General features: G+C 40.7%; 1 protein-coding gene across 1 annotated transcript in view; it reads right to left on the bottom strand.

Annotated features, from left to right (window-relative positions):
- Positions 1 to 14462, bottom strand: part of GFRA1 (GDNF family receptor alpha 1) — a 207643-nt gene that overhangs the window by 30794 nt on the left and 162387 nt on the right. The window contains exons 6-7 of the mRNA XM_044439615.1: positions 11585 to 11719; positions 7815 to 7993 (exon numbers count right to left, since the gene is read on the bottom strand). Coding sequence (XP_044295550.1) covers positions 7815 to 7993; positions 11585 to 11719 — 314 coding nt within the window. The remainder of the gene's footprint in view (positions 1 to 7814; positions 7994 to 11584; positions 11720 to 14462) is intronic.

Genomic DNA, 14462 nt, shown 5'->3' on the forward strand with positions numbered 1-14462 from the left:
GTTTCCCTTTCACAATAAGATGACGGTAAGGATTTGATTAATTTGTATAAATGTCATGGAAATTGCCAAGTGCTAACCTCCTGAGGTAGTAAAGTACAGAGCATTAGGTAGCCTGCCAAGCTCCCATGTCAGAATTAATTGGCCATCATATTATCAGCAAGCATGGTACAAACTAAGCCTTTGTTGATGCTGTCCCTTTTCAGGGTTTCCATGAGTGGCCTTATGAAAAAATAAAATAAAATAGCAGGCAGCCGAGGGTTTCACTAATTTTTATGATACCTTGTATGTGGAAAAGTTGTAGATAGTTAAAGCTAATATAGCCTTGTACATGTATCATGGTTCACCACAAATAATTCTTACCACATTTGTTATTTTTAAAGCATACATTAAAAACAAATGTATGAATAGAGCACATCCCAGTGAGACTTGCTTGGCATCCTGCAAGCAGAAAGGTTACAGAAGAGAAATATGGCTGGGTTTCCATGACGTGGCAAGCAACCTTGCACTGTTTCGATGGCACACAGATGTTTGCCTGATCTGAGCAGATGGAGGGTTACGTGATTACCTGAGTAGGGTGCTTGTCTATGGACTGCAGCAGCCTCTGTCTAATTGGTCTGTTGCAGCCCTGGGTCAGGTTCCCTCCTCAGTATACCTATATGTCTACTGTGCTTTCCAGCCGTTCCAGCCCTCACATACATTTTTATTAAATGAAATTGATTTTTTTGCCACAAATCTCCTCTTTTCCCTCCCTGTATTTTCACACTGTCTCCCTGTTTCAGAAAGTGAACAGGGAGACCAATACTTTGCCTGGTGAGTGGAAACAGAGAAAGCTATAATGTGCACGTTGCTAGGGAGTTGAGGATAATAGAAATCAAAGGCTAGAAGTGTCCATTTTCACAACTGCTCTTGCCAGGGAACTCTATGTTGTTTTCATAACATCAGTGGTAAAATGACACTTTTGGGTCTGGATGACTGAAAAAGCCACTGTGAAGCATGGAAACCTTAGACTGGACTGTTGAGTCTCTCTGCGGTTTCACTAATCATACTCTGCAGGAACTCTGCAAGTAACAAAATAATGAAAGGATCTCACCATGGCTTCTCCTGCTCTACAAATCCATCCACTTTGTCAGCTGGAGTTTTCTGAGTGCAGATGTAACCCTTAACAAACCATGTTTGGAAACTTACCTCAAATGGTAGTACACATCTTGGTTTCTTGCTAAACCATGATACTCAAGCACAAGGTGGTGTGTGTGTCTGTCTGTGTGTGTGTGCAAAAAAATTGAGTGTTGTGAGTTGGAGTCACCCTTGATTTCAACAGAAATTATGTGAAACTAGCACAGCAGTGGGCTGCAATCCATTGGTTGGATTCACAAATAATGCTGAACCCTGGTGGTTGTTGTATTCTGTGAAGTCAGCCAGAGTGGTGCAGTGTGGTAAGGATGGTCTCTGTGGAACCATGGAGTGAAACAATGGTCTGTTCTATGGCTTCCATACGTCACCATGGCTTTTTTGATTGTGTGAAGCCAGAAACAATGTTTTAGCATAGTTTCCACTCTGCTGCCATAGAGCCCTCTGGAAAGAGCAGCAGCTACTGGAGGAAATGCTCCTGCCTGTATTCTCTATGATCAAAGTCTGGATAATAACAGAAGCATCATCTCCAACCATGTGGATTCAGTGGGAAGAGCTTTGAGGCTATAGTGCTTGCACGTCAGTAGAAAAGACTTCTAGATGTATTAACCCCTCCCAGCCACCTATTCCTTGCACCTAAGCCCTCAGATGCTGCAGAAGTAAACATACCCATGTTTTGCAAGAGAGGCACGGTTCTTGTGAGGAGGACTGGCTATGGGGTTGAGTGGAGGTGGGTGAGTGGCATGGCACCGTGGAAGTGCTCCCAGGGTGAGCTGCCTGCACATGTGATGGTGGGGATAGAAGTGAGGGGAAGGGTTTTTCAGGGTGGGGTACAGGGCACTGATTGAGGCTGGCTGAGGTTGTTGTATGGGAGTGGTGGGTGAGGGCACAATCTGCCCACACTGATGCCCTCTGTTCCTGACTGCAGGGGAGGCAGCCCCTTCCAGTGTGTGCAAGTTTTGTACACAAGGAAGCGTGGACACATCTGCAGCAAGGGAAAGATGGGGAGGAGGAATGGATAGGGGTGGCTATACTTGTATGTTGGCATGGAGCATGAGAGTACAAGAGATTGCTACTTCAGAGCAAAGAAATGGTGCTCGTCTAGAGTAGGCAGATCTTTGGCTGAACAGCACAGAAAATCATGCACACCAGAACAGCTGGCTGAGGGCACTCCAGTACAGGTGAGGCTGGCCACGTAGATTGGAGCAAGGCACTTGGGATTGATTTTGAGTCACAGGCTGCCATTAGAAGGAATGATGGAGTGTGGTGGAAACCACAGAAGCATGGAACCTACATGATTGTCTGAATGCAAGAACGAGGCAAGAAACTGGGCCATGGTTTAGCGTTATGTGTGCAAACAGTGTCTTCATGGGGATTACACAGCACTATTACCACAATTCAAGTATATGCATGCCTGTTAGAAATATATGGCTTTGAAATCAATGATAGTATAATTAAAATCACTAATATTAGTTACAAATGAGAATTCATTTAGCAGTAGCATTCTGTTCTGTATAGTTAATAATTAACTTTGTTGTAGCGTTTTTATTTCTCCTTGCAATTTGAAATAACAAACTTCTGCGCTGAATTGGAAACTTTGCAAACTTATCATGCAGGAACTTTGTCAGCAACCAGGAAGCTTCCCAGGAAGTACCTTTATTATTTTCTCAGCTCTGCCATTGCACCACTGCACCTGCAACCAACTATGGAAAGTGTAGTTTCCACAGACCCTAACATCCATTGCTCATATATCCTTATGTCTAGGATGCTAATCCAGGTGAGCTGTAAGTCTAAAGGACTTGCTAAGTTTGCTAAGTTTCAAGGTTCAGCTGCTGCTGGGTTAGTATGAGAAAAGGAGGAATCTATTAACCTGCAGTCATGGGGTTAATTGCATCTCCAGAGCACAACACACTACCAATGGCATCATGGGTGGGACTGGGGACTGCTCAAATCCAGACCATTTATTTTCCAGCTTTTTTGAAAATAAATAGTTCTACCTAAGCCCATTCTGAATTAAGTATGAATTAGGAGCATTCTTATGGTGCCCAAGTGTCCTATTTTACAAAGGACTGTCTGTTTCTGGACAACTGACAGTGCACTGCCCCTTATTTTAAGAATTGCCAGCCTGAGACGGAGTTTAAGCTGAAGCAGCATAAGGAGGCAAAGGAGCAGCAGCTTTGAAGTTGTCCATCAACAGCACTCAGACAGCAAACTGAGCAGAAACACAGGTTACCTAGTCATTCTTCTCCACTATAGTGACATATATTGAATTTCTGATCAAATTACAGTTGTTATTTCTAAATGTGCTAAATGCATATTCATTCATAACTAGTTTTGAAGCCATAAGTAAAACTGTAGCTGCTGAGGTTTGCACATAAAACAGGATACTTTAATACTGCCTTTCCCATCCTGGTAGCCTTCAGAGGCATTTGGACTGCATTTCCCAGAATATCCATCAAGCAGGGCCATTGACTGGGAATTCTGGGTTCTGCAGTCCAAACATGTCTGGAAGGAACAAGGTTGGGAAAGGCTGCTCTAATACTTTATAGAATTAGGAGAAAAAATCATATGTATTCCTTGGGGATCAAAGTGGTCTTGTGGTCATTCTGATCATTTTATCTTTTTCTAAATAGATACGTCCATACAGGCTTATTCCATCTCATATATACAACCCAATACTACACTGAAACAGGGTGCTTCAGCCAACATTCCTATGGCTGTCTGTTACAGTCTGTGCAGAATTTACATTTCCATAATATGTTGCTGTTGGGGTGGCCCTAATAAAGGATATCAATAATGACCATTCTATCCCTAACCAGTTTAAGATCATTTTATCCCTTTAGCTGCTTCCACTGTTAGGTTAACCAAGCAATCTGTATTCACAATTCAAACCTTGCCAGCAGGAAGCTCTGGACCAGCTTCAGTGGCTGATGCACCAAATAAGCGGAAGGTTATCTGCCTGCAAGGAGTCCTGGGGTTCACAGCAGCCATTTAGCACAAGGTACAGTGGAGCTGGGATGGTGGGCTCTTGTCCAGTGGTCCAGGCCAAGCTTTGCACGCTGCAGGGCCTGGGTTCAATCTCTGGTGTTTCCAAGTAGGACTGCCATGGGAGAGGTAGAAAATACTGGGACAGGTAGACCACTGGTCTGACTCTGTGTAAGGAGCTTCCTACATTTCTAAAAGCCTGAACCTGAATTGAGGGTTTCTACAGCTGTGCTACCCAGGGGGCAAACATGGTAAAATCCAGGCAATCCTTGTAGCTCCCTCCACTCATTTCAGTACATCTCTGAAGGGAACACATCTTCACCTAATCAAGAGTCATTTAAGTATATTTCTATGAAGATTGCTAGGAAACATACGATGCATTAATTTTAAATTGTGATTCATTAATGCACCTGTTAGCAGTGCACTTTTGATGGGAACACCCGGCCTGAATCATCTTTGTTTCCTTAGAAGAACTGAGGTGAAAAAGGGGAGCACAGAGGAAGGCTTTGTTTCTGAAGCAAGGGCTTAAGCACCACTCACAGTATGCATGAAGCACTTAGCTCTGGGTTCCCCTCGTGAGCCTAGGAGAAAATGACAGGTGTTGCACAGCAGATCCAGAGTCAGAAGCAGCTACATTAAAGTGTTTATTAGTATTGTGATTAGTGAGCATTGTGTGAGATTTAGTTAGAAGTTTAGCTTAAAACCTGCAGTGTGGCACTCAAGAAGTCTCAGGCCACAGCATGCGTAGAGGCTTCACAGACTGTAATTGGTTAGTGGGTGAGAGTAAATAGGAAATGCAGCCAGGGCTGTGGGGGTTCTGTTGAAGAAGGAACAAGAGGGCAAATCTTGCATAGTCTGAAAGAAAAAGCAGAGTGATCCGCATTCCTCTGTGCTCTTATGTTGGCAATGATCAAGGGATAAAAGTGGCTGGAGCATGACTGGGGTAACTCTTAAAGGGCTCTTTGCTCTTTATCATATTCAGGGGACCCAAAGTACCCCGGGAAAATGTATTGTTTTTGTGACTTATTCCTGACATTGCTACCATTCAATGGCTTGTCACTCCTCAACAAATGAGGCATCAGGAATGCAGAGCAGCTATTACATTTTTGAATAAATTACATTAAAAACATTTAGAAAATTGGCTAAAAGCTTCTTACTAGAGAAGATTTACATTGATCCTCTGAATTGCCAGCATTACCTGACATAATGCGGTCAGCAGGCTGGCATTTTCTGCTGTACAGAATTCTTATTACTACTTTCCTCTAAAAATGCAAGAGATCTTTAACTTGGCTTAGCGATAGGCCTGTTTCACCTACCGAAGTCTTTTTTCCCCTTTCTGTATTCACAGTGTTACATTGTAGTAATAAAAATCAATAGCCTTTCATGTTACCATTTTTATTTTTATTTTATTTTTGGCCTGGGTTGGACTGATGCTATAATTGCCTCCAAAGTAGACTAGCCAAGTATTTCCGGGGCATTGTAAATATTTATTATTATTATTTTCAATCACCATCAGCACGCATAGCACTTCGCAGAGCAAAATAGAAGTCCCTGCTCTAAGGAACTTGCAGTCTAAACTTCAACTGAAGGGCAACAATAGCAAAATGAAAAGGAAGGGAAGTAGAGGCAAGGAGAAACATGGAAAGAATGAGTGATTACAGTGGTACCTCGGTTCACGAACTTAATTCATTCCACGATTCTGGTTGTGAACCGAATTAGTTGTGAACCGAGTCAAATTTCCCCATAAGGTTCAATGTAAATAAGTTCTGAAGCATAACTTTATGTATACATAAAGGAAAGCATATAAAAGTTTTAAATAAATAAATATTTATTAAACCACAAAAATATGAGCTGCGGGCTGTGGACCAAGCTGAAGCTGCCTCGCCGAGTCCGGGGCTGGACTGGCTGAGGCGGAGTGGGAGTGGGGCTGCGGCTTCTGTGTCTCCGCCATGACCTTCTCAGGGCAAGCTGCTGAGCGGCCGCCATGCTTTTTCCCCTCACGGCGGGGAGAGGCAGGAGGTACCCTGCTTGGCCAGCCATGGCCCAGTCCTTCACCTCCCCTAGGGCAGCAGAAAGCAGCCATTACCTTCCTCCTTGTGGCCCTCTCCAGGCCGGGGGAGCTGCCCCACGCCCATCTCTCTGGCCTCCCGCTCCTGCTCTTCTTCCTGGAGCTGGGCGAATGCCTGTGAGGGGACCTTCTTCTGGCTCAGGAACGGGGCAGTGGGGAGGAGCTGGAAGGCCTCGACCGAGGTGAGCACACCCTCGACCGAGGTGGGCGCATTTAACATGATTTTCAAAAATTACCATTTTTGTTCATACTTTGCTTCTAATGTATACATTTGAATACATTCTGATTAAAAATTTTCATTGCAAAATTCAAAGAAATGTGAATTTCAAAGGAAATCTGGGTTTCATTTTCCCTATTGGCTTGGAAGCATGACATTAGGTAAGTCTGTATTCAAATGTGAAAAAACAAACAAAAATTGCCTTCCCTCCACCCCTAGGAACAAGGCCATGGAGGCCTTTGAAGATAATGTTGAAGAGCTTGTACTAGATCTAAGTGCAGATGGTGGGCCAGGGTAGGGATTAAGGACAGATGCCACATGTTCAGAAGAAGGAGATATGTGAATGATAAACACACCATATACAGTTTGGATCCTCCTCCACTCTTAATGGCATAATTGGAAGACTGGTGATGATGCTCATCATCACTCCTCCTGTAAGTCTCACTATCATGTCATTCTTTCTTCTCCCCAGATTAAACATATCCAACTGCAATAATGATGGAGTGGTTACACAAGTAGCCTCTATTCCTCTTTAGTGCCTGTAACACTGATATGGCAGGGAGTATGGAGATAGAATTGTTTCAGAATCCATGAATCTTTGGTGTGGACATCAAGCATGTTTCTAGGATCCTTATTACTAGAACATAGACTTGGGACAGATAATCTCTAGGACTCCAAATGTCCATACTAAGGACTCAGCCATTCTAGAATATTATATCTCCTGGGGGTCTTGAAATTTAAGATTCTCTTTCAATTTTCAAGATGACCTAGACAACAGAGACCTTGCTATCATAGTAGCTTTGCTGAGTTTAGGCTTGCCTACTCTTTCTGTTTTCTTTCTAGACTCTCCATGGTTCATGGATGTTTCTAAACATTGAAGGAAACTTTCAGTGAATAAAGCAGAACTGATTTGAGTGATGTTGATCATTCTTAGAAAGAATCCTAGTGAACAGGAGTCACCAGAAATTTACCAACTTATCAGTAAGCTGCAAACTAATTCCTGGCCATGCCTGATTTAGTTCCTTGTCTATGAGTGCATGTAGTTTTAAAAACCTGTTGACTGAAGACAGACCACTGTGATTCCATCTGGCTAGGTCCCATGGGCATCAAATCCTTATCCACTCCTGCTACAGCCTAAGGAAAAGCAGAATGCTTTGCTCCTCCATTACTATAGCAGTGCAACCTATTATTGATTCCAGTATTTTAAAATTATGAGTGACTAGCTTAATGCGATCTTTGGATATATCACTCCCGCAATAAATAGATGGTAGCAGGGGACAGATAAATATAAGCTTGTCTGGTTAATCTGCATGCACATCAAACAAGGCCGCATCCTTTATCTGACAGACAATCCCTTTCCCCTTCTTTACACTTTTTTATAGCTGCCAGACTGCTGAAATCCCAGGAGGTTCTTACCTTGAGATTGGCACATGCTGGCAAGTCATTGTTAGTGGGTATTTCATTGTTGGTGTTCTCAGATCCCAGACTTTTAGATCTGTAAGCCGTAGTAGTTAAAGCAGTGGTAGTCTGGACAGGTACAAGCGGCTGCCACACGTTCACATCTGTACCATTGCCAAAGGCCTGAATTGCATTTTCTACAGAGAAAATTACAAAGCAAATGCATATATGAGAAAGCAGCAAAGACTACAACTGACCAAAAAGAAAGAAAGGAAAGGAAAAAGAAACCTCAAAGTGTATAGGAGGGAGGAGACTACCATTATAATTTTTAGCTCCTAGTAATCTCCAGCTATTTAAGTGCTATACTCTTTCTGGGGATTATTTCAGGGGTTCAACTAAAAATTTTAAGCTGCCTTTTAGACGTTGACTTGTAGGCACATCAAACATCTGGCACATCTGACATAAGGTATGGAAGTTTCAAAGAGGTTGCTTATTTGTTGTATGGGTGCTAGCAAGGTAGGACACTGGGTAGAAGTCCAGAAACTCGGCAGAATGAACAGTTGTACCCTCGAGTGCAGGTGGGCAGGGTTACCACCTTTTAAAGTGAAACCATACAGATTACGTGTAGGAACCAAAGCATGTTTAGAGGGGAAAAAGTCCTGTAGCCCCCAGGATTCCACAGCCAGCCCTGTGTATAAACACGTGCTGGACTGTACCACAAAGCTATTTCATCCAGTCTCAATAGTGATCCAACTGTTTTTGCTGATCTGTAGCCAATTGCAGATCCAACTATGGTCTAACAAGATTGGGTTAGGAGTAAGTTACAGTGAGCAACAGTATCATAAGATCACACCTTGAAGTATTCTATAAGTAACTGAGCTTGCCAGTCTGATATATGCTATCAATGTAGTAGATTTGATAAACCAAATGATAAGGAAATGTACTGATTTATTCTGATTTATAAGAATTGTATTTCATACAATTGTACTGTGTGTAAATAAACTTTCCTTCCAGTCTTCAAACAAAATCTGCATAATTGGGTGGGAGAAACAGGCTCATACTGGAAGTTGAAAATGTAGAAGTTGAAAGGCTTATCGCTAGTTTTTCATGGGATTAAATACTGTGTTTATTGCAAGAATAAATTGCTTGTTTTTTAAAAACACAAATGAATAGAAAAACAGTTTTTAATCAGGTCTTTGGGGACTCAGCATGGATTTAGGGATTTCTTATTTCAAACTCATTGTATAAAAATCAAACTACTGCACTGGAGACTTGTGCATGGTAGTTATTAATACATTTCTTCGGAAGCAACTAGCATGTACTATACATTATTTCACTTTTATTTATCTTGGAAAGACACACTTTATTCTAACATTCTTTAAATTCTAATAAATGTAGGAAATCATTCTTAGCCTTCAGAAATGAACAGATGATGTGAAGAAATCTGTATGGATTTTCATGTCTTACAGCACGTTACAGAAAACTAAAAAAAAAAAAAAAAAAACCAGGGAGCTGACAGCTAGTTACCCTGAATGAAATAGAATGATATCTCATTGTTCAAAACATCATCACACAAATTCTAGGGGATCAAGAATATTACATACAAATCACTCTGTGCATATTGAGAAAATTCGGTGATACATCCTCAAGACTGTACCTTTTCAGACTAAAAGGGGTGGCTGGAGGAAATGCAGGAGCCTCTAAAAGGTAGGAAAAAGGTTACCTGCACATGGACTTAATCAATGGGGTAAAAATGTCACATCGCCCAATCCACTGAGCTACTGAGGTAGTCCAGAAGTGCAGGTATTCAGAGCAAGGACCAGCACATCAACAGGATGCTGTGTTAAGAAGGGTGCTAGTTCCTTACCAATAACCCAAGTTCCTTGCAAACGTGTGAACATTAACAGCCAGATCTTAATGTGCCATGGTGTATATTTCAAATCATTTGTATTTTTACTGAAAATAAAGGTTTACAAAAGTCAATCCATTAACAAAAGGATACTGGAACATTTATCCTCCTTCAGTGAAATGCTATTAAAGCAGGGACAACTTTAATTTCTTCATGAAGAAAAGGTCTCACTGCCAGGGTGAGTATAATTTTTCCTCACCGTGTCCTCTAATGTCATTGCTTTATCTTCATTAACATTTTTATTTCGACAGCAAAAGAGAGGACAATGAAACCAGGGTGCTTTTTTAAAAACAGAGCATGAAATGATTCAGTAATGATCACATTTCCAAATGAGCATGTTAGTTAATTATTAAAACAATTAAGAATGTGTACATGCATCAACAGGTCAGAGCAAGTATGCTAGGTACTCAGAAGTCTTCATCATAGTCCCTTTTTAATATACAGAATTTCACCTGAATTTATGTGAAATGATCCCAAAGCATGTTTCTAATTTTACAACAGGTCTCCAAGAACCTACTGGCTTTTCACATTCAATTAAAACCCAAAATTCACAACTCAAAGCCATTTGTAATTTTCTAAACAATTTTTTTTCTTATCTGGAGATAATGCTGGATTTAAACATATTGGCAAATTATCATTTAGCTTTCTCTGTAAGGTTCTTGAACCTAAGTGCTCTCTGCACCCTACTCTTTTGGAGTTGCTATGAGGAGTTTAGAAGGCTTCACTTCCTTGTTCGGCTATCTATTAGTCACACGTGAAACTGGCACTATAGTTAGTCATAACTATGATTTATGGTAACTTCTTAGGGAATAAACCAGGATCAAAACCATGGTTTTAAGTTGGTTGGTTTTAGTAAACCATAATTAAGTTTAATCAACGATTGATTTGTGGGGTTCACTAATAACAGCAAAGGGTGGTTAGCTGAAAATGAAAATAGAGCTTCAGATCTCCTCTTTGCTGCATTTGAGGAAAAACTCATGTGGCTGTGCCTCAGTCATGCAATACTAAACTGTTTTCATAATATATTTGAAAATAGCCATCATTTCATATGTGAAGAGGCAAAAAGACAACTGATGCTGTAAATGCTTGTTTTACTTCCAGGTGCACACAAGCTATTCCAAAGCTCAAGCAAAGCTATATGAAAAAAGACTTAGTTTTACTGAGAGCCAGGTAACTGTTTCACCATGCACTTTGCGGCACTTAGAAGTTCTGTGGCAAACTCCTCCTTAATATTTGACAACTGGGCTACCCTTGGATGATTTCATCTGGAGCAGTTTGGCTATCCTTTTGTGATTTGTTTAAACCTCTCAATAAGCAAATCAATGTCTTCAGTGAGCTAAAATGAATAGCGCCCCCTAATAAAAATCTGGGACTTTCTCAACCCTACATAGGATATTATGATAGCAAACAGGTAGCTGCCCAAATAACTAAAAAAATTGCAATTTGCAGTTGCAGTATGCAAATGCCAATCAAGAGAGTTATGCTAGGAACACTGAGTGTGGGAAGTAACCCATGGGAATTACCCTTGCACATGTTACCACTGATGGAAACTGACTGTAAGAGATTCAAGTCATTTTGTTAGTTTGGTGTAGAAAGTGTCAGAATAGTTCACTCTCACAGGTAGAGTTCAGGGAATCAGCAGAGAGAGATAGCAATCCATGAATCGCTTGCTGAAGCAGGCTAATGAAGCTATGCTGCCGAAGAAATATCCCAGCACTGTTCACTGAGAAAGAACTTACCTCCTCATAATAACTATCCCGAAAAACAGGCTTTGAAGCTTGATTGTGTGAACGAACCCCACATCTGCAGTTGCAGCATCAAGTATTATTTTAACAACAATGCTTGAAAATAGTTCAGATAAAATAAATATCATACTCACTAAGGCATATATTATCCTGGAAGAAATTCAGAAATTTCAGACATTCTTCTAGGTCATTGCCGCTGTTGCTGCAATCACACCATGGAGCAACGCTGAGACTGTTATAGTTTAAATAATTTGGTGTCATAACTGTGCCTATTAACAAAAGCAAAAACACCATTCTGTATGGTTTTTTTTCAATATTCTACTATTATCTAGGAAACCCAATTATGAGTGAATTACATCTTGCATGTGAGGGAACCGGAGCTGAATTATAATGTAAACATCAGTAGATTTTGTGTCATGCTGAGGTCAGAGCTTTTTTGGGAGGGAGGGGAGTAATTATGACTTCATCATTTATGAGGAAGAGTATAAGGACAAACCTGGTCACTAATGCAGCGATGGCTGCCTGAATCTACAGGCAGGCCATTCTCCTTCTATTACCCAAATGTTAGTAATGTTTTAACTAAAGCACTGTAAATCAAAAAGAGCATCACTTATTCTGAAGCAATAAGTGTTATAACTTTCATTTAGTCCATGAGCCTGAGGAAGAACCAAAATGTTTTCATAATCTGAAGTAGGAATGATAATGCCACAGACAGCGCCAAGCGAATTTGGAGGATAATGAGTATTTTTACATGGCTGAAATCTGCCTATGGCTGGTCCAATAAAGGAAATATGATTTACTCTAAGAATTCCATAAATTTAAACATTTAAAGCAAGGCAGTGATTGCTAATTAGACTACTTATTCTGCTAGAGGGAGAGAGAGAGAGAGCAGAAAGAAGAGAAAGAAAGCCAGAACAAATTCTACTTTTACCTTTTAAATCACTGGTCAAGAGCTTGTTTTGGTCATGTGGGAGTACTTTAAACAAAAGAGGTTCAAACTTTCTCAAAAGTGTGACTAACAAGAAGAGAGTTTTGCTTTCTCTGTGTATACCTGTCTCCCTTTCCTGTGTGTGTATGTGTGTATCCATCTAGTGTTGTTTTATATGTCCCCAAGATTGTGAAACGTAAACAACCAAAATTTGTTCATATTAAGAATTCCACTTCAGGATTGAATTGTTCTTAAAACATTAATTAGTTTTAATTCATCTAAATGTGTCCATATGATTGAAGCAGGCAATAACATTTTATTGGCTACTGGCCAAATTCCCTAAATAATGATTATTTCACAACTGATAGTGCCTGAAGCCAGGAGAGTTAGCAGGCTAAGCATCAAAGCTAAATGCCTGCCTCTTCTCCCCTGCCGATGGACAGAGTCCCATTGGAGAAATGGAGAGGACGGACTCTTCCTTTGGGAGCTATAGGGTTGCACCATGGCCTGGGCTGAACCTGGGGCTGCCAGCAGCCATACCTACGCCAGGTAGTGTCAGTACAGTGTATTGAGTTCTGTTTTCTTGAAGGCTTTGCTGTATCAAACAAAGGACTACTCTGAACTGTGTGGAGCCAAGTCCTTTCGTTAGTCTGGAGCAGAGGTGTTGGGGGGAGCATCATAGTAAAGAGTTGTTTTGAGTACTAGACAGCTTCAGGGTTAAAGGGGAAAAAAAGACTATGTTGTGGATTAAGAGACGATGCTGCCCTATTGCTATGCACATCCCTGTTAGCAATACACATCCTTTCTATCACTGGAACCTGACAAAAATTGAACAGATTAACCATGACCACTTCACATATGATATGGGAAGCAAGGCAACATAACTCTTCATGGTTGCTACAGAGCAAAAAATCGGTTATATACAATCAGCATAATATGCAAATATTTTCATTTTTCTATCAAAGTCTATTGAAGTAGATGGAAAAATAGAATCTACTTTCAAATTTTGGGTAACAAATCTAGTTATGATACCTTCTTAATGTTTGCAGAAGCATGCCAAATCTTCAGTAACAGAGTTTTGGATTAGTGGAATGAAGGTGGGGGAATGTATTCCAATGGGCAAATATTACAAGAATTATTAATCCAAGCTTGATGAAAGATAAATAGCAGGAATAAATTGAAGGATATGTTATGATGGACTATTGAGTTGACCCATGTGCCACATGCATGGTGCAATCAGCTATAAAATAAAAGCCAACTGTCTGTGGAAGCTGCTAAATTCAAATAAATGCAAATAAACTGGCTAAACATTTGGGGATATCAGTGCAATATTTAAATAATGGAGTAGGAATAATAATGAATTTTCATTATGAAAAAATCAAGAATTTGAAGGTGACATGAAAGGATAATATTAGGTCTATGAAAAGATACAAGAGCGGCAATTGGAAAGCCTTCTAAAAGCAAAATATTAAACCAAGTGGAGAGTGAGTATCTACTAAATGAAGTCTGTTCGTACTAGTATTCCATGGGCTCTGCAGAGCAAGTAGGGGGAGCTAGTGCTAGATTATTTGAGCCCTTAATGTGGTTGGCTATATTGATTTTCATGCTAGACTTCATAGTACAGGCCAAGCTGGATATGTACATGGAGCAAGCACTGCAGGCATGAAATGTAATTTGTCAGAGAGCTTGCTCAGCCCACATCGGGGAGATTGGCCCTGGTGTATCAAACTGATGGCTGGGCATGTGATGGATTATTCCGATGACCCATTCGCAGCACAAACTCTGATATGTAATCAAGTGTCCGCCCACACATAGAACAATCAGTCAGAATTTGACTAAACGTGTGGCAGTCTATTATAGGATAGACTGGAGGCAGAAAGCAAAGCGTACAGGGTGCAAGTAACACAGGATTCCTGTTTCCTTCTCCACCAGTATTGATTCATGCAAGGCAATACACAGATAAAATACCTGCAGTTACAGAAAATCATCCTCTGCCACTCTGATTTGAGAAAGATGTATGAGCTCACAACAGAAAAGAAAAATTCTGCCCTATGTAGGGCACTGTGCAAAGTTGAAAAAAGCAT

The sequence above is a fragment of the Varanus komodoensis genome, unplaced genomic scaffold (genome assembly GCF_004798865.1).
Source record: "Varanus komodoensis strain SLA01 unplaced genomic scaffold, ASM479886v1 scaffold1, whole genome shotgun sequence".
NCBI classification, from domain to species: Eukaryota; Metazoa; Chordata; class Lepidosauria; order Squamata; family Varanidae; genus Varanus; species Varanus komodoensis.